At 42.1% G+C, this 18,680-nt stretch overlaps 2 protein-coding genes across 4 annotated transcripts; both read right to left on the reverse strand.

Moving 5' to 3' along the window:
• Positions 1 to 141: 141 nt before the first annotated feature.
• Positions 142 to 7,248, reverse strand: dhx34 (DEAH (Asp-Glu-Ala-His) box polypeptide 34). Of its 3 annotated transcripts, none has more exons than XM_079353561.1 (17): positions 6,773 to 7,248; positions 6,217 to 6,610; positions 5,817 to 6,128; positions 5,137 to 5,391; positions 4,953 to 5,055; positions 4,088 to 4,305; positions 3,820 to 3,994; positions 3,360 to 3,553; positions 3,170 to 3,271; positions 2,804 to 3,067; positions 2,427 to 2,600; positions 2,192 to 2,297; positions 1,584 to 1,690; positions 1,160 to 1,423; positions 798 to 989; positions 517 to 667; positions 142 to 370 (listed from the first exon to the last, which is right to left on the reverse strand). In XM_079353561.1, the coding sequence occupies exons 1-17, from the start codon at positions 6,928 to 6,930 to the stop codon at positions 228 to 230; spliced, it is 3,312 nt and encodes a 1,103-aa protein (XP_079209687.1). In that variant the 5' UTR covers positions 6,931 to 7,248; the 3' UTR covers positions 142 to 227. The 3 variants fall into 3 exon arrangements, with proteins under 3 accessions (XP_079209687.1, XP_079209686.1, XP_079209685.1); XM_079353560.1 differs by having other exon boundaries at positions 6,692 to 7,248; XM_079353559.1 differs by having other exon boundaries at positions 6,217 to 7,248.
• Positions 7,249 to 7,687: 439 nt separating this feature from the next.
• On the reverse strand, positions 7,688 to 17,517 carry st14a (ST14 transmembrane serine protease matriptase a). The gene is made up of 19 exons (XM_079353672.1): positions 17,014 to 17,517; positions 14,790 to 14,949; positions 14,368 to 14,498; positions 14,199 to 14,269; positions 13,846 to 14,012; positions 13,679 to 13,714; positions 12,958 to 13,192; positions 12,036 to 12,178; positions 11,843 to 11,946; positions 11,629 to 11,741; positions 11,407 to 11,543; positions 11,217 to 11,321; positions 11,007 to 11,114; positions 10,791 to 10,907; positions 10,035 to 10,157; positions 9,689 to 9,872; positions 9,260 to 9,531; positions 9,017 to 9,153; positions 7,688 to 8,520 (listed from the first exon to the last, which is right to left on the reverse strand). Exons 1-19 carry the CDS (start codon positions 17,053 to 17,055, stop codon positions 8,362 to 8,364), a joined length of 2,544 nt encoding a protein of 847 aa, XP_079209798.1. The 5' UTR covers positions 17,056 to 17,517; the 3' UTR covers positions 7,688 to 8,361.
• Positions 17,518 to 18,680: the final 1,163 nt, after the last annotated feature.

An 18,680-nucleotide genomic window follows, 5' to 3' on the forward strand; every position in this document is an offset into this window, starting at 1 on the left:
ATCCTTTTTAAGTTTTTTGTTTCCAGCCTTTAAATGTTTTTTTTTTTTATAAATGTGGACAACTCCAATGTGAACAGACCTACGAGGAAGCTACATGAAACACATCCAATGAAGTTTCTTTTCAAGAATGACAGTGACACGTTATAACATATAAAAAAATACTTTATTCCACAAAGTGTTTCTCTGGCAGAGCAGAGTTGTGTTTAGCTGTTTTGAGTTGTCTTGAGTTATTTGGCAGAATACATGTGCTGCCTTTTATGTTTGAGGATCTCAGTGGAGGTGAGGGTCAGGTCTTCGTTACAGACGTCGCAGTGATAACTTCTAGTAAGACTGGACATTGACGAGGGGCCGGCCTTTCCACTTCCTGGTTCTGAAAATCCACCCCCCCCCAAAAAAAACCTTTAATTTCTTTCAGATTTACAGACACAGAGTCATAAACAGCTGGATGTATTTATTTAATAATATTTTTACACTAAAAGATAGCCCAAAATATATTTGAACAGAGAGATTTCTGACCTTCCTCCTCCTCCTGCTGCTGCTGTTCTCCCTCCGGCCTGCAGGAGGCCTCATGCTGCATGCGTTCCAGTGGAGTAAGAGGCATGTAGAGGTCACAGTTGGGACAGCTCCAGAAAGTGCGTAAGCATTCACTGTAGAGATCCTTTGAGTCCTGAAAAGAGAAAATACATGGCATTAAGTAGTAGTCATAGTGAAAAGGAAGTCTGAAGGGGGGAAAAAGAGACAGATGATCTACAATCATTCAAAAAAGTCCCGACTCCCCCTGTTTCATGCAAACTCACAGCCAGACAGTTGTAAGTGAAGAAGCAAGTGACACGCAAGCCTCCTTTAATGGGGTCCGGCTTGGCCTCGACTCCTGGAAACAGCGGGTTAAGATCTGGAGCGTTGGTGTGAGACAGCTCAGATCCAGACCGAGGGCCGATGTACAGGTTCTGGGTCTGGAAAGCCGTGAGTCGCCGTAGGCTGTAAGTGACCTGGCAAGATGGTGGGGAAAAAAAGGTGAGATGTGAAAGAATAAGAATGTAACTCTCTGTCTCTTTATTCACTTGTATCCCCCCCCGTGGCTTATTTTCTCATCAGATATCGTTCACAGTAGATGTTTTATTTATTTATTGTAACAACAAGATCAGCCCTGCGTTCGTACCTCTGTGTAGAGCAGGAAACGGACGAGGCCGTCACTCAGCTTCTCCCTGACTTTGCGGGACACGCCCTGGACTGGTTCCCCCATTTTGCTCTGTCCCAGCTGGGCCGAGAGGAGGCGCTCCCACTCAGCCCTGAGGGTGAGCGCTGTGGACAGCACCTTCAGGGCCTCCTCTGGCTCCCTCAGCTCCACCTCCAGCCAGCCGTCGACCACCAGCCGACTACAGTCAGCGTTACTGTCCACAGAGTTGGCGACCAACAGTAGAGCCTAGTGAACACACGGAGAATCAATAATTATATATCAAGCATTGATTGAGCACAACTGGAATAACTAATAATTACAAACCTTGAAGATCATGCACAACTTTATGAGTACTTTGATAACAGGATAAGGGAAAAAGTGGGTTAAATGAGGGAACAGCACTAACTTGCAGAGCTGGAACCCGCACACAGTTGGACAAATATGGCTTGTTGGTCTCCAACAGAGTAACGAAGGCCAGCAGCTGGTGTTTGCTGCTGTCCCTTCTCTCAGGCTCTGCGGGCAGGAAACAGAGACAAAGAGGGAGGCAGATGAGATATGATGAAAGACATGCAGACAGTAACAAGAGTCAAAGGAAACAAGAGAGTATACTCCAGTGGATCAGGAAGCAGAGCCTGCTGTTCACTGATACTTTTCTACAACTGCACAGCAACTTCTTCGTTTGTTTGTTCAAAAGCAAAAAAAAAATCTGCAACATCACCACAAATAAAAGATCTTTGAGAGAAGCATTAAACAGCCCATTAAGAGACTTTGATCTTACAAGATTAAAACAGTAAGGATTCCAATAATGGAGTATTCGGTCTAAGGTCCTGTGATACTTGAAGGTAATATGTGTCACTATCCTCACTCTGTAATTCTTGCATATATGTGAGTCCACTGTGAGGTCAGGCTGTTAAAGCAGAACATTAATACATCGACCAGAGAGAAACAAATGTTACAGAGTCTTTACAATGGTGAATGATTCATTCATGAACATGCAGTTCTTTAGAGGTTTACCTATTTCTCTGGAGGCATCTTCAGGCAGCTGTAACACCTCTGGGTCACTGGCAAACACACTGGTTGGGTGGATCACCACCCCCTGCTTGTTCCTCGTATGAAAAACCTGCACAATTAAAAACCAAAAGTGGAAGTGAAGTGAAACATATATAACCTTGAATGATCTTTTTAATCACATTAGAAACCATTTGACAATGTGGTTATGAAAACGGTGTGATGCAGCAGAAGGCCTGACCTGGTCTGAGTCCTTGCGAGTGGAGTTGTGTTCATCCGGCAGAGCCAGCTGAGGGTAGAGGCCTCGGCAAAGCAGCAGCTTGAGCAAAGACTGCTGGCGGGAGGACAAGTCCTGACTGATGCTGACCGCCTCCTGCAGCTCTGACACATTGTGACGCAACTTGAACTTCACGTCCTGTTGCAGACCGAAACACCACAGTCACACTCAGAGTGTAGCTCTCAAACAGATACAGAGACAAGTGTTTATATCCTTTATATCCATGTGAACTCCTTTGTTTTCCCTTTTACTTGATTGTTGATGTCAAAGTCAGCACTTGCCTGTTAATTGAAACAGGTGCTGAGGTTTAGCGCTATATTCCTGTGTTGCATTGTCCTCACCTGTATGTCCAAGTTCTGTCCCGATCTCTCCTTGTCCTTCTTTCCTCTGCCTGTCTCCTCGGTGTCTGACCCTGAGGAGAACTCTCCTTCCTGGCCCTCGTTCAGCTTCAAGACTTTCCGCCTGCTGCTTTCCTGCTGCTCATGATCTCTCTTCAGCTGATGCAGTTTCCTCCTCTCCGTTAGCCTCTCCCTACGCTGCCCACGGTCACCGCTAGAAGAGGAGCTGTACTCTGATTCCAGCAGACCGTGGCTCTTCAGCAAGTCCTGTAAATCAGAGAGGAAGGTCAAATAGTTTAGCATAGTCTTCATCTCTACAAAGCTTTATTTATATATACATTTAATGTGAGGACTCTGTCAGTAGCCTGCCTTGAACTGTCTGCGTAGGTTGACCATCTCATATAATCGCTGCTCCTCCAGACCTCTCCTTCTGCACCACTTCTTTGATCCGCCGCCCCTCTCTCCCTTCACCTGTGAGCCAGTTACATATCCCAGTTAGAACACTTCCAATACTGTTTGTATAAGAAAGCCAGTGTCAAATTTGGTTTCTATTACTGACCTCCATCCATGCATTGAATGTGTTGAGCAGGGTAAAGGGGTCTCCCTGGTTGCTCTGCAGGGGCGTGCGAGCAGTTGCACAGTCAGGGTTGTGCTGTGCGCTGCGCAGGAAAGGAGACTGAACGCTGAGAGCTGCTGCCACAGTCAACACGGGCTCGGCCAGATTAAACACAGAGCCCAGCACCAGCATCTTCCCTGGGTGAAGGAAAAACACAAACGCATCTATCGGTGAGAGTCGTTTCAAGTGTGAAGCACTTTCATACACTATGTCATAGCTTATACTGGAAGGGATCATTTCAGAATGTTTTCAAGTGAAAGACCAATTTAATCTTTATTCAACCAATTCCCCCCCCCCCCCCCCATGTTCTCCTCGGGCGTGATTACAATAACAGGTTTTAATAGAGGATAGAAAACACAGAACACACAAACATCAGTCAGTTGGTCGGTGTAGAAGATCTTACCTATAACCACATCCACAGGCAGCTGTGCAAGCAAACTACCAATAGAGGTCAGCTCACCGCGACTGTCCAGCGCCCCCTGCTCTCTCAGATAGGTAACAGCAGTCTGGATACTCGAAGCTGGAGGTGGATCAATGAAGACAAAGGAGAGTGGATCTCCGAGACACATGCTCTTCATCTGCAGAAAGAAAAAAAAAAATAAAGCATAAAGTTTGATCATGAGATTTGAAGAAATGAAAGGAGCTTCCTGCTTTCAGCAGTGTGTGGCGACCTGCAGAACGAGGGAGTCGAGAGCCACTCTGTGGATTTCCGGCACAGGATAAGGTGCGAAAGCATCGTAGTCAGACTCGGCGTAAAGGCGGTAACACACTCCAGGACCCGTGCGACCGGCTCGGCCTTTCCTCTGCTCCGAGCTGGCTCTGCTGATCCAGAACTCCTGCAGGCGCTGCATCTTGGCCTTCGGATCAAAACTCATTTCCTTTACTTTTCCTGTGAAAGAAGAAACAACAAAACAGCCGCTTATAAAATGTATTGAAATGATAATAAAAAAACTATTCCTGAAGGAATTGTAATTGTTGCATCTTTTAATACAACACAAACTATGTGTTGTATATTTTTTGTTTATATAAGCAGTCCCTTTACTGGGCACTATGGGGAGCCTGAGTAGGTGTTTTTAATCAGGGCTGCAGGTGAGGTGGACAGATGTTTGAATGAAGGCAAAAAGTGTTTCCACCGTGTCAGCCTGGGAAGAAAGGAAAAAGTGGATCTGTTTGTTTTATTAATCCCAATAGATGTAGCGGTTCGTCCTTGTTTTGTTTTGATCATTTTTACAAGTTGTGTAATAATAAATGGATTCATATATCCAACATTATATCAACACACTGGTTATATTTTTTAAGAGCTGAGCACGCGTTTGAAAACAGCGTCCACATTCATCAACAAAGTGTTTTTTCTAAACTCAATTGGATTTGTTAAAATTGGTCACTACACTTAGAGTTCTTCACTAAATAAAAAATGAAGATGAGTAATTGAAACAAAGCATGTCTGACTGATATTAGAATTTTTTAAATGGCTGATTGTTGATTTCAGCAAAGATTAAATAAAAAAAAGTCACCAGCATCAAATGTGCTGCATACCTGAGTCTACAACAAAGCGCACTCCGTCTATTGTAACTGAGGTCTCTGCAATATTGGTCGAGATGATGCACTTTCTCACTCCAGGAGGAGAAATGTCAAAGACCTAAAGGACAACATAAACACACAGTTAGACTGGATAAAGCAACAACATCTGTCCACAGAATCCAAACAAAGCTGCCCGTGCCTTATCCTGCTGAGCCAGAGAGAGGGTGCTGTGCAGCGGGAGGACAATCCAGCGGCTGGTGTGTGTGGCATAAACCTGACAGGCCTCTTGGATGGTGGAGATCTCTGCCACACCGCTGAGGAAGAGGAGCAGGTCTCCTCGCTCCTCCGGAGGGTAACGCTGATCGATGCCCTGTAAGACGCGCAGGTAGGGTCTGGGATCCAGTTTCTCTGACCGCGAGGGTTGCTCCTCAGGCGGAATGGGTTGGTATATGACCTTAACACAAGGATAAAGGTTTTTTTTTAAAAAGGAAATATGAATATACTCTTTCATCTGTCTAATTTGTATAAGTTTGAATTTGTGTTGTAGGTGTATTTACGACTCCCTAGGAGCTTTTGTCATCCTCTTATACACAAATGTTTATGTTTATTCTGGTCTTTTGATGATGAATTTAATATCAAGCTAAACTAAAACAAGCACTTGAGCTTTGACCAATAGTTTTGCAAAGGGATGATCTCAAAGACCCAGAAACTGAGATTCTTTTCCTCATTTGTGTCAGGGGATTTTCTGATATTTCCTTTACTTCCTGGTATTGTTAAAACAAACCTCTTGTTGTTTTTTTTCCACAATAATTTACCTGCAGTCTGTGGATTTTGGGTCCTTTCTGGTTCTGGTTAAGGTTTACTGACTGCCACGCTCACCTGTATAGGAAACAGCCTGCCTGGCACCTGCAGCACAGGAGCACTGCTAAAATAGTCGGAGAAAAGTTTGATGTTGATGGTGGCTGACATGAGGATGAGACGAAGGTCTGAACGTTCAGCCACAAGAGAGCGCAGGACCCCGAGGAGGAAGTCACAGTGGAGGTGCCTCTCGTGGACTTCGTCCACAATCAACACCTGGTACTGATCCAGTGTCCCATCCTGCTGGATCTGTCGGAGCAGAAGCCCCTCAGTCAGGAACAACAGCTTGGTGGCTTCAGTCCGGGTTGTCTCGAAGCGGATTTGATACCCCACCTGAAAAACACGAACGGCTTTCGTTAGCTCTCGTAATACTTTTTAATTACATCCCTGCGTACATTTTCTAGAGATGTGAAGGACAAACCTTTGAGCCGTACTGATTCAGACTCTCAAAGCTGACCCTCTTTGCGAGGGAGATACAGGCGATACGTCGAGGCTGGGTGCAGGCTATGTGGGTGAAGCCGGCTGAGAGGAGATACTGAGGGACTTGGGTGGATTTCCCGCAGCCTGTGTCCCCTGCCACCACAACCACAGGGTGACGTCGCACTAAATCCAGGATCCGGTCCTTGTACTGGAAGATGGGCAGGTTCTTCTGTTCCCTGCGGAGCTTTGCCAGTTTGACAAAACTCTGTCTCTGACTAAAGTCCAGAAAGTGCAGGAGGGCCAGGCGGCAGTCTGCGATCTCCTGGCTGCCTGGACCTGAAGATCTCTGCCTGCTTCTGTTGTGATCTGTCTTCCCCAGACGCTCCTCGATGTCCCTGGTGCACACAGACACATTAATCCGATACCGAGCATCATAGTCTTTCGGAAGACCAAGGTCTACCTTTCCAGAGCCAGACCTCTTCGAGTCTTTCCCACTTGTCTCTCCCTCATCTTTCCGCCTGGCACCAGGTCCAGACATGTCCTTCTTAGTCTTGTACCTCTGGAAGCGGTCAAAGAAGGTCCAGAACTCTTTGTGTTCCGGACTGCCAGCCTGGATGTAGTCATGCCGGCGGAAGAAGATCTCGTCCAGCTGGGCTCGGCAATGCGGATCGTCCCAGTCCCAAGTCCGACCTTCTCCCCTTCTGTCCGAGTCCATGTTCTCACTTTCACAACCAGCAGGTCTGTTCACGTCTTCAAAACTGTTTTCTATACTTGTGACTGTTAACGTGATATATTTATGTAAATAACTGACAGATATTTAACAAACATCGTATTAAATCCATATTTACCACTTTGCTTTGACAGCGAATACGTTTTTAAATCTATCTTGAAAATGTATTTGTGGTATTGTTACTGTTTAAAAAAGAACAACTAATGAATACAAACTGGACGAATTCAGCTGCAGTTGCGGTAAATTCAGAGGGAACAAAAACACTGTGGGACCGTTTCCGCTCCGTTCTTACAAAGTCTTCCGGTTGAGTGTAGCAAGAATTCGTTCCGGAGAGAAAATAATAAACCTTTTTTAAATAATTACCAAAATAAGAATAATTTTGACTGCAGACACGCACAGAAAAAAAAGCCCTCTCATGTCACACAGAGTTTAACCATCCACATTATGAAGTTTTCATGACACATTAGTTCCAAAGAAACTTGGCTTTTATTGAATGATGTTTTAATCTGATCTCGACAAAGATTGATCTCCAGGTGGGGAGAATTTCAATGAACGGTCTGCACATTTATTGCTCCTAATATCATCCTGCTAAATCATAAAGATTCATGTACCATGAAGCACCAGGAATAATTCAAGTCAAACTAATTTGTTTTAAATTTCTTTAGATTACAAACTATTTATAGAAAAATGCTGAGCAAATTCATCCTAAAACTTAAGATAAAATTGTGAACAAAAACACCACTGTAAAACGAATTACTTTATTTAAAAAACATCTGCTTTATAAAATACACATTTACAGTTTAACCTAAAGAGAATTCACTAACATTATGTTGAATAGATGTGGATCATGTAAATCTCAAACCCAATTACTGCATGTGTTTGTATTTGACTCTAGAAACGCAGTTCACATCAGTAAAATTAAATGCAATTCATGACAATAAGGGTAAAGCTCTAAAAAGTGAATAATCACATCAGTAACCTTCAGGGATTTCTAAAAATCTGTTATAAAATGCATAAAATACCAAGCCATAGGAGGTAGGATGGAATGAGCTTGCTGTCATTTTGTTTCTAATTTATAAAATTCAGAGCAAAGACAACAAGGAAAACAGGTGGGGTATTCACGTGACGGCTACTGATAAAACACAGGATGCACATTTCATGTCGACATGTGTAACAAGGACAGCTTTTTGATTGCTTGTGCAGTAGGCCTATATAACATAGTTCTCCATCAAACAGACACATAAGACCACAACAACAACAAGATAAAAACACTCAAAAATAAAAACACCTATTTACATTTAAAAAAAAGCTGGAAAGTCAAAATGGTGTTTTACTGGTGTTTCAAAATCTGTGCAGTAGAACTCATTATTAAATTATGTTCATATCCGTATTTTGCATCGTCCGTTTTGCAGCAAACTACACTCCTGTCTTTTCTTTGATCCAGCCAAGGTATTTGGTAACCCTTGTGTAGACGCCAGGTTTGTTCCTGCGGGCACAGCCATCTCCCCAACTGACCACTCCAGCCAAGAACATACGAGGGCCGGCTGGACTGGACAGAGGACCCCCAGAGTCCCCCTAAAAGAGACAAACACAGGTACATATGTTAGCATCAAGATACCACATAGGGGCAGTGTGGAGTAGAGTCATTTTCCCCACTGCCTCTTTCTTCGACTCAAACAAGGCTTTCCTTCCATGTATTCCTTTTATACAAACAGAAAATGTCTTTTTTTCCATGGCCAAACAACGAATTAAATTGAAAACCTCTGCAAAAAAACAAATGGTACTGATCATCTGGTATCAACAGATAGTAATATTTCTTCTTTTTTTTGGGGTTACACTTAAAGATGAGCTTGCCTTTAATAGAGAAGTTATAGCGAGGTAATGTGGGGACGACATGCATAGCTAAACCTGGGGACGCTGTTACCCGAAACACTGTTTTTCTGACCTTAAGTTTGATCAATTATTTATATTATTTGATCTACCAATTATTCTGGAGGACTGAGTTTGTGCATAGGTAAGAGGAAGAAAGACAGAAAAAAGGGCATCATATGGTTATTGTGTCTTTAATCACCTGACAAGCGTCGACTCCTCCACTCAGTACTCCAGCACACAACATCCGAGATGTGATCTCCCCGCCCATCAAAGTATTACACACCGAGTGGTTAATGATGCGAACCTGGGCCTTCTGGAGACTAGACGCAGCAAATCCTTGATAAAACACACACAGAGGAACAACATCAGTTTCAGATTTAATTTTTTTGAACCGCTGCTGTAACACAAGTATTCATCAAAACGACTGTTTGCAGGGACTCACCTCCTTCTCTTTTAGCGCCCCACCCTGTGATCCACACGGTGTTACCAGTTGGAAAATCATGTTGAGGAGCAGGCAAGCAGATGGGCTTGATGTAGTCGGAGTAGGTGACAGGACTGTCCAGCTCCATCAGGGCGATGTCATTGTCATAGGTGTACGTATTGTAGTTTGGGTGGGATATGACCTGCTTCAGATTCCTCTTCACCACAGAACTCCCGATCTTTCGCTGCGTATGCAGACCGAGGTAAGCTTCCCATGTACCCGGCTGGGAATATCTGAGGACAATCATTGAAACACATCCCAGAATGTAACAAAGAACAGCAAACGTAAGAATGGCTGAGATTTCATGACAGCCTGGTGTGCGAGTACGATCCCTGGTTTGTAACATTTCTAGTTGTGAATAGGAACAAAAAGGTGAAAACAAGTCGCTACCTCGTCTTGCCGTCATCTTGCACACAGTGAGCAGCAGTGACCAGCCAGCGGGGACTGATGATGGACGCGCCGCACACATGGCCGACATTTTTGATATGGAGGCTGACCTGCCAGGGAAACTCTCCATCCTCTGCGTCCTGACCGCCCACGATACGCGATCTCGAGAACATTCTATTCCCGCAGTCTGCAAAGTAAACAATCAAATCAATCTGCTTGTTGCAGCTTGTTTATGAATCATGAGCAGGTGGAGGCTCACATCTGTTTTGTCATGCAGTGTAAAAATGCAGATGGGAGATAATAACCAGTTTTAATTTTAGACAAAGAACACGCCCCCTGTGAGACTTACCACAGTTCTCCTCATCAGATCCGTCTTCACAGTCCCGTGTCCCGTCACATTCTGGGTTTACTTTACTGATGCATTTATTGTTTTTACATTTATACGTCAGATCAGTGCAGCGAGTATCAGAGGCTAAAAAGAGACAAATAGGGAAAACATCAAGCTCAGTTTATGTATTCCTTTTAAAATATGTTGTGGCTGATTATTTTGCAATCAGATGCATGTTAACATTAAGAGCAATGACAACATTCATTTTTAATCGTTTTCCTACCCAGTGAATTACAGACAATTCTAACTCTGGTGAGGGAAGACTGGAAATGAATTGCCCTTTGGGAGGAATAAGGCTGTCTGAATCTGGATTGTACTTTAAATCTCTATACTATCTCTTTAGTCTTTACAAACCAAGAGATAATTTTCTGCTATGAGGAGGCAACCAACAGGCTCAGACTTGATTTAGATTTGAAGCTGAGCAGTAAATAACTCTACTGTGATATGTGTATCAGTTGTTTTCCTTCCTAGCTGAAAGTGGCCTTGCTTCTTCAGAAAGCTGAGTTGAAGATGGTGAGACTAAATCAAAAAGATGCATTTGCTGTAAAACCATATCTGTGTTCTGAAAGTATCCGCAAATAATTAAATATTTCAATCACAGATCTTAATTTAACTCCAGTAAGGAAGCTATTGCACTTTTTAAAAGGAAATATGATGAAAGGTAGAGACTTCAGTGTCTCCAAACATTTTTGTACTTCAGGAGAAAACTGGCCTTACTTCTCCCGCAGTTCAGCTCATCTGATCCATCCCCGCAGTCGTCTCTGCCGTCGCAGCGATTCTTCTCAGAAACACATTTGTTATTCTTGCATGTTATCTGTCCAGATTTACAGCCACCTTTGAAGACAACAGCCAGAGCAGTATGAGAACACTTATTCAAAGTGTGAAGCGCTAAATGTCCTGTCAACATTCCCCATCAGTGCCAACGTGTCTCACCACAGTTTAGTTCATCTGTGCCGTCTCCACAGTCGTTCACACCATCACATTTCCAGAACATTGGCTTACATAATCCATTTTTACAAGCGATGTCCTTTGCACTGCACTCTGGAAGACAACATGTAAAGTTACTACGTGTGCTAAAGATGTGCAGAATAGGAAGTGCAGCTTGGCTCGACAATGAGTGTTCCTTAAATAGAAAGTACTTACTGCAGTTTAATTCATCACTCATGTCTCCACAATCGTTCCATCCGTCACACCTGAGCGACAACTTAACACAGCGCTGATTTTTGCACTGGAACTGCTTTGGACAAGCTGTGGAGGACAGGATTCATATGAGATAAACTTGCTTAATGTTAAGAGACAAAAAATATCATCTTGGAAAAACAGAGCCTCTTACGGTCTTTGACGTCGATGGCCTCAAACTCTGCATCAAAACCTCGGTCCACATAAGAGGAATCAGAGTAAAATCTCACGTCCATTTTGTTGTTGTCACTGATTTCAGTCAATGTTCCGTCCTCCTGTTCGCCACAAAACCTGGAGAGAAGACACACAACCAGTGACATGTCTGACCTGGTATGTCCTTCCTTGCTTCAGTTAATACATACACAAATGGACTCACCTCTTTTCATTGATCTCCACAAAGTCTTTGCGACAGTCCTTTGAGTTTTCCTGCCCAGGCTCAGACAAGAGGAACTTTTTGAAGGTCAGCTTCACTGCCTTCCCAGCAGGGACCTTAATGATCGACAGAGATGAGAAATAAGACATGCTTAACATGGTGAAATGAGATCAAAAACAGGACATTATGTTGTGTTGGCTGAATGAAGACGTCTCACCTGGATCGACCACTGACAGACAGTTTGAGGCGGGTAGTAATTTGGGAAGTTAGGGGATGTGAAGCTTCCTTTATCACCTGAAAGCTGGCCACCACATGAAGTCCCTTTTTTAAGAGAAAATGCATCACTGTTAGATATCAGACATGTATAATGTTGCTCCTGACTGAGAGGCCCAAGTGACCAACAGCCCTACCTTTACTTCCACGTCGGACTTGTGAGACTTGTGCTCTAAAACCCGGGTAATTCTTCTTGTCGTTTGTGGCCATCGTGACCAGCATGACATTACCCGAAGAAAGGAAGGTCAGTGGTTCACTAGGTGAGTGGTAACCACACAATCTGTTGGGAGAAAAACAAATGAAACACACATCAGTTATGCCTTGATTCCTGATCTGCTGGTGACAACTCAAAGTCTTTTGAATGGAGCACAGGTGGGAATAGATGTGTGTGCTTAAAATGGCCTCTTGAAAAACATGAATTTACACATTTGAAATATTTCCTTTGTCAATGTTATTTCTGAAGTTTACCAGACATGAAGTAATACATTTTATTTGTAAAGCACTTTACATTTTTAAAATCTCAAACTAACATCTAACCTTTTATTTGATCTTTGGCTTAATCAAAGTGCATCAGACTTTACTCTTTAAGCCAGGTTTATTCGACATGGATTGAGTTTAATAATACTTAAAAAGCAAAATCCTTCCTCTGCGCCTCTAAAACAAAGTATCATCTGATGTGGATTTAGGTCACTTACACAGTGCCCTACTTTTAAGAGCTGTATCTCTCCTGTACAAGAATGTCTCAGATGATCATTCACAGAAGTTTCTTTTTTAAGAACCCAGTTTCTTTCTGACTGCACGTCGAATTTCTGGATTGGAAAGATTCATCACAATCTTAAACTTCCTGCTGATTTGCAGTCAGATTTATTCGTTAGTCTTTTTTATTTTATTTTAGGAGAGCGCATTCACACGGCGTTTGGCAACTGGACTTTTTATGTGCAGTAAAAGGCTCTAGCAGAATTTGACCAGCAGAGGGCCTTACATACAAGATAACGTCCTCTATGGGGGGTTAATTATCTGCATGCAGCTTAGTTTGAATCACGCAAAAGGGAAACTCACTCTTCCATAACACGGCTCTCAATAGCCACCAAGGAGTCGTAGATTTTGACAAAGTCGTTCTTGCAGTCTTCTTCCAGATTCATGGCGTCAAAGTTGAGCTTGATGACGTAGTTGTGGTCTGCTCTCAGCCGCCACTGGATGAAGGTGTTGTTGGGATAAGAACGGTCAGGGAAGCCCGGGGACTTGATCTGCTCAATTTCATTGATCCTCGCATGTTCAGCAAAGTTGAAAAAATCTGACACAAAAACCAAGGATTTTAAAAGATGTTCGCTGAAAACCAACAGAAGAATCTCTCAAAATGTAATTATGTGACGTCTACAAACTGTTTTTTTTTAACTACATTAATTTAGCAAACGCAGAATTAAATACAACCATCACATTGTTAGTACCATCTCGAACGAGTAGTTACTCCCTCTATCTTTAATGACAGTGATGATCAATCACTCTGATGGGAGGTCATTCACAATGAAAGTCTTTCGCCAAATCAAGAGAAGCTGTGTTTTGCAGGAATGTATACTTCAAGCATTGTATTTCTCATCATGACTCAGTGAAGACAACAACCACAAATGTAGGCTGAAATATGACGAGATGTTCAAAGTGAAAGTCAGTGTGTTGTAGTCCAATGAGCTTTATGAGAAACGGGAGTTTTGTGGTTTCAATGTTTGACTTGTAAAATATGACATTAGTTAAACAAATGATACATTTCAAGTAAAGCACTTACTGCTAAATGTTGTTGACATCAGTCGTGTGTCAAGTGCTGTGAGAAGAAAACGACACAAACAGAAATGAGATGAGATGAAGTACAAAGAGATGACATGAACATGACACCATGCAAAACACTTGGATCAGCATGGACTTGAATGAGTTTTAGATTTCCTTTGAGTCTACCTGAAGACACCACATCTTCAAAGATCAGAGAGTTGCCTGGTCTCGACAGGGAACGCTGCTCTTTGTCCACCAGCTTGTCCATCGAAGACATGGCTTTGTCCACAGCTGCAGCCTGGCCAGTCGGGACGTTGAACTCAGACAGGTAGTAGGCGATGACGCTACCTTCACTAGGAGCAACCACACAAAAAACAAACCGATTAGATGTGGATACAAATAAAACATTTAGACAAGGACATGTTTAAGTTAACCAAAGCCTAGCTGTCCTCCAACGTGCATAAAAAGGAAAGAAAAATGAACCTGTTTCGACTGACGCTTGTTATTAACAACTCATAACTGCAGTTTCAAAGGCGTACCTGAAAGCCTGAACTGTCGAACCCACATAGTATTTGGCCAACTGAGGACTTTTAGAATAGATGGTTTTAAGCTGAAACAGAAAGGAGAAAAATCAAAACAGTATGAATGAGAGCGTTTTCAAAAAGATGAAATACAACATTTGGGATGCGGGTTGTCTTATTTTCTTACCTGGGAAGTCACCTGCATCGCCAGTGCCTTGAACTCGGAGCTGTCGGCGTTCTCGTAAGCCTCTTCAAACACCTGGTTGGTGATCCGCATGGAGCCGCTGTACATCTTCTTGACCCGCACATCTTTACGGACTGAAGCAATGCACAGGAAAGAGCCATTTATTTTAAAGTTCTTCATGTTGACTTCTTTTAAATGTGTTTTTTTTCAATAAAATATCTCAACACTGTCAGCTGTGTTTAAACTGACTGGTCGACTCTTAAACCAGTCCAGTTGCCGTTGGATCTAAACTTCCTCAAAACTGTCCCAACATTTAAAAAAAATGTTTTTGGTTTTTAACTGCTCAAATACATTTATCCAACTGACATGACTAAAGTTAAAGTTTGTGTCGTTTGCTGTTCTAGTAGAACAGAAAGGCTTCTTACAGTGGAAATGCCAGACCAGCAGTCCGGTCATAAGTGCAACAACCGCAGCGAAGATCAACACTCCGATCACGGCCCCAACTTTTCCTGGACCCTTTTTCTTCTCAAGCTTTTTGTTATCTGAAGCTGGCAGGAACTGGACGGAGGTGTCCCAGTCTTTGTCCTAGGAGACAGAGAGAATTATGGGTAAAATGGATAAAAATACTGTACATTAAACTGAAAGGCTCATATCAAGCTGCAAGTAGTTCATGAAAGCATTTCACAGGAAGACAAAACCACGATGAACATGAAGCTGCAACAACATCCTTTCTCCAGAATGATTCTTTAACTTACTCTGTTGATTGTATTTGTGCTTAAATCTGTTTCTCTTAATCTAAGTAGATCATCAACAGATGACAGGCGACAGCAGCAGACAACAAGTAGGTACATGCAGATTATAGGAATGTCAAGAGTTGAGGTGACTAACTAAATTAGGGATTACAAGCAGACAATGTGCTGCTCTTAAGAAGAAAAAAAAGACGCTTGTCAATGGAACAAAATCTGAATCTTGTTTAAAATTAATCATAAAATACAAATACAGAAACACAGAAAGCATAGTTTCAATGTTTGGCACTGTTGTTAATGAATAAGAGAAGGACTTCAGGCATGACTCACAGCTCTGTTGGTTACATTTAAAGAGGGGGGAGGGAGTACAAAGGTTTCAACGAAGCCAAATCCTGTCTAACCTGCTGGGAACAAACCACTCACAGAGCTGAAGAGGAACACAACAAGTTTTTTTCTTCTAATGCTCACTGTACTAATGCTCACTGTAGTATAACATTTAAAGCTCAATGACACAATGAACACTATTTTAACCAAATGACATTTCAATTTAATACACTTTGAATTGTTCGCTAAAACTTTAGATTGTGTGCATCGTGAATTATGCCCGTTACTTTAAGAACTGTGAGCAACTTATTGGGCTCAATCAGCAGATCTATGACTCTGTTTAAGAAACATGGACAGCACTTTAGTCTGGCACACTTTATGTGACAGGAATTGATTACCTGGGATAGGGCCATGAGGAGCGAGCAGGCATGCCATCGTTTATTTAATGTCATTGTGCAGATTTCGCTGCAATTATTGAGTCACTGTCCGAGACCATTTTGAAAAGTTACAATTAAAAAGGGAAATAGTTTTTAAAATACAGATTATCAGCTCCACAATTTGTTCTTCTCTAATGGTGATTTTCTTTTTAAAAAACTAAAGAGTGGATCTTAATATGACGTTATCATTAAGTGTTCCAAACGCCTCACTCTCATTGATCTAAACATGCTAAACTAGCATGATAGCAACACCACTGATGTTATGTTATCTGAAGTGTGCCATGCAGGACACATTCGCTCAGACTGAAGGTCACTATACATCACAATACTGTGTTGTTGGGGAGTAACGTCAAATGTAACTTTGCCTCGAGAAGAGAAGGACTCAAGTGAACAAGTTGCAACAGGGCGGAGGAAGCAGGAGGAATTCAGATGCTCACAGAGGTTTTTGGGAGGAATGACAGAAAAACGGGTTTTAAAGTCTCAATTTTAAGGAGTTTATCGAGAGAATTCAAACTGCTTTAAAAGCTACAAGGTAATTCAGTATTTTATGGGTTTTTTTTATGTATAAATACACTGCAGAAGTAACCTCTATTTGTCCTAACTCGTTTGAATTAAGGTGACAGGCTGGTGCATCGTTTGTTTGGATGAGATCTCTTGTGAGGCCCTTGTGCATGAAACACTTGACACTTGACTTTTGATTAATACAAGTGTAGCAATCTTAAAAGCTTGGGAAACTTGTTTGCCTCTAAAATCTTGTTCGATGAATAGAAGCAGGTTCTCTGAGCTTCTTCCTGCTGTGTTTTTCCTACTCAACAAACATGTTAGTCCTTATGCAAACCAGTGTGTTGTTGATAGAGAGACCTGTGTGGCTGCTGACCATGACACCCTTCTCAAGAGTTGTATGTAGGTCGATGTGTGCAATGAAAACACAAGTCCTCTCTCCATTTCGTGTCTGACAGGTTTGCTGCAGGCATGCAGGTAGATTTACCTTTAACACACTTCTTTGATTCTGTTTCGTTTATCTTTAAATCTTTTAAGGTCACTTGTCATCCGGATAACATTAAACCTTGAAGACCAAACATGAAATGATAAAATGAAGTTAATTGCATGTCAAATGTTAGGGCTTAAGAGAAGATTCTTACCGACTTGGGGGTGTATCTCAGGTCACTGTCCATGTAGTCCATCAGGGGTCAACGTTGGACTAGACTGCTCAAATTAAAACTACAAACACCTGAACCACTCCTTCACCCACAAAAGTCCTCTTCTTGATTGTTTCTGTGACTTGTAGAAGTCTTCCTGAGCCGCCCACAGGCTGCTGACGAGGTGAAACTGAAGGCCTTGTCGTCAAGGCTTGTTAACGAATTCAAGCTGCTCGAACAAAACAAAGACTTGACACAGGTGAGCGCTGACAGGTGAGAGACTTCTCCTGGCGTTTTGAAAAGAAGCTTCTTCTCCGGGTCGAGAGCTTCACAAATGTCTTACCTGTCCGGAATGTCACCTGTACCCGCCCGTGTGACTCCTGACGGAGGGAAACTAAGGAAACAGCAGGCATGGAAAAAAAAAAAAAAGATTTTCCGGGATCCTCGGGTTTCTGCGGGCGTGTCTCCACCCCTAATACACCTGTGGTGACTTCCTGTTTACCTGCCACACAGGTGAGGTAGGCTTATGTTTAATGGTTGACGTTTATATGTATTTTTTAAAATCGGAAAATGCCTACGTTAGAAATTAATGTGTATAAACTTAATCATCTGAATAACAGATCTATATATTTTATTACATTTTTTTTAATAGTTGTGAAGCTGCTGTGGCCATTTTAGCCCGGACCCTTTTCTAGGCACTTTTGGTAAAATTAGAAAACAATGACTGTCGTTTTAAATTCATAAATTGTTGAAACCTCAAGGGTAGGTAGTTTATTTTTAGTATCAGTCACGTGATCATATCCGATGATGACTCATTTCTACTGATTCACTTACGGTTCATGGTTTTATGGTTCATGATGAGCAACAGGTTTCTGTTTGAGCAAACAGGACGCCCACCTCTGAGGATAATCCCCTTTATCTGTCTGCGGGGAGATTTCCACATTTCAAAACAGTAATTTTAATTATGTAATCTGCTGTAGGATTTTAGGCGTGGGCCACCTAAATCTGTCTGGAAAAAAAAAATCCTTTAGATTAAGAAATGAAAAACAACAATGGAACAATGTAAATGCGGACATATGTTCATTTATTCAATAGAAATATTAACGGATAACTGTCTGGACCATCTTTGAAGTTATTTAGGTTTAATATACACTTAATATAAGTTTAATATATATGCGTGTTTGCTTGTTCTTTAAAATTTATCTTTGGAACGTTAAGAGAAAACAAACAATATGAACAAAGTCAATAGAATTGGCTAATAAGATAGTGTTGTGATCTAACCAAATCAATGACATAACACATTAATTATTATTTAGAAGAAACTTTATCAATTCCAAAAGGGAAACTTTAATTGTAGCCTACACAGTTATTTACCATGCTAAAAACATAGGCTTGAATAGGCGCACACGCGCACGAGAGTTTCTGCTCCCAGCGCGTGCTCCTGTTGCTATAAGGCAACTTCCTGTTTACCTGCCAAAGGTGACGGTTTTTTTTATCATCAGAAAATGACTTCAGAACGGAGTAAAAAGAATGAAGTATTACCCATTGTGGGTGGCTAATGGCACCTCTCCAGCTACCAGACTGATTTCCAGACTTGGTCAACACCGTGACTTGAGCAGCCGACCCTCCGGATCTCAAAGCAGCTTTTCTGCATTTATCTGGCCATGAGA

This window comes from Symphodus melops, assembly GCF_947650265.1.
Source record: "Symphodus melops genome assembly, chromosome: 10".
NCBI lineage: Eukaryota > Metazoa > Chordata > Actinopteri > Labriformes > Labridae > Symphodus > Symphodus melops.

Bases quoted from the DNA above. Each gene is read 5' to 3' on its own strand.
- dhx34 (XM_079353559.1), bottom strand. From the start codon at position 6,930: ATGGACTCGGACAGAAGGGGAGAAGGTCGGACTTGGGACTGGGACGAT. The intron at 2,601-2,803 runs GTGAGGACAATG...GGTCTGCAACAG, and splicing joins GACAGAACTTGGACATACAG to GACGTGAAGTTCAAGTTGCG. The intron at 2,298-2,426 runs GTCAGGCCTTCT...TTAATTGTGCAG, and splicing joins CTCGCAAGGACTCAGACCAG to GTTTTTCATACGAGGAACAA.
- st14a (XM_079353672.1), bottom strand. From the start codon at position 17,055: ATGGACTACATGGACAGTGACCTGAGATACACCCCCAAGTCG. The intron at 14,013-14,198 runs GTACGCCTTTGA...GGTTGCTCCTAG, and splicing joins TCGACAGTTCAGGCTTTCAG to TGAAGGTAGCGTCATCGCCT. The intron at 9,154-9,259 runs GTGAGTCCCTGC...TGTTTTATCAAG, and splicing joins GGGCGCTAAAAGAGAAGGAG to GATTTGCTGCGTCTAGTCTC.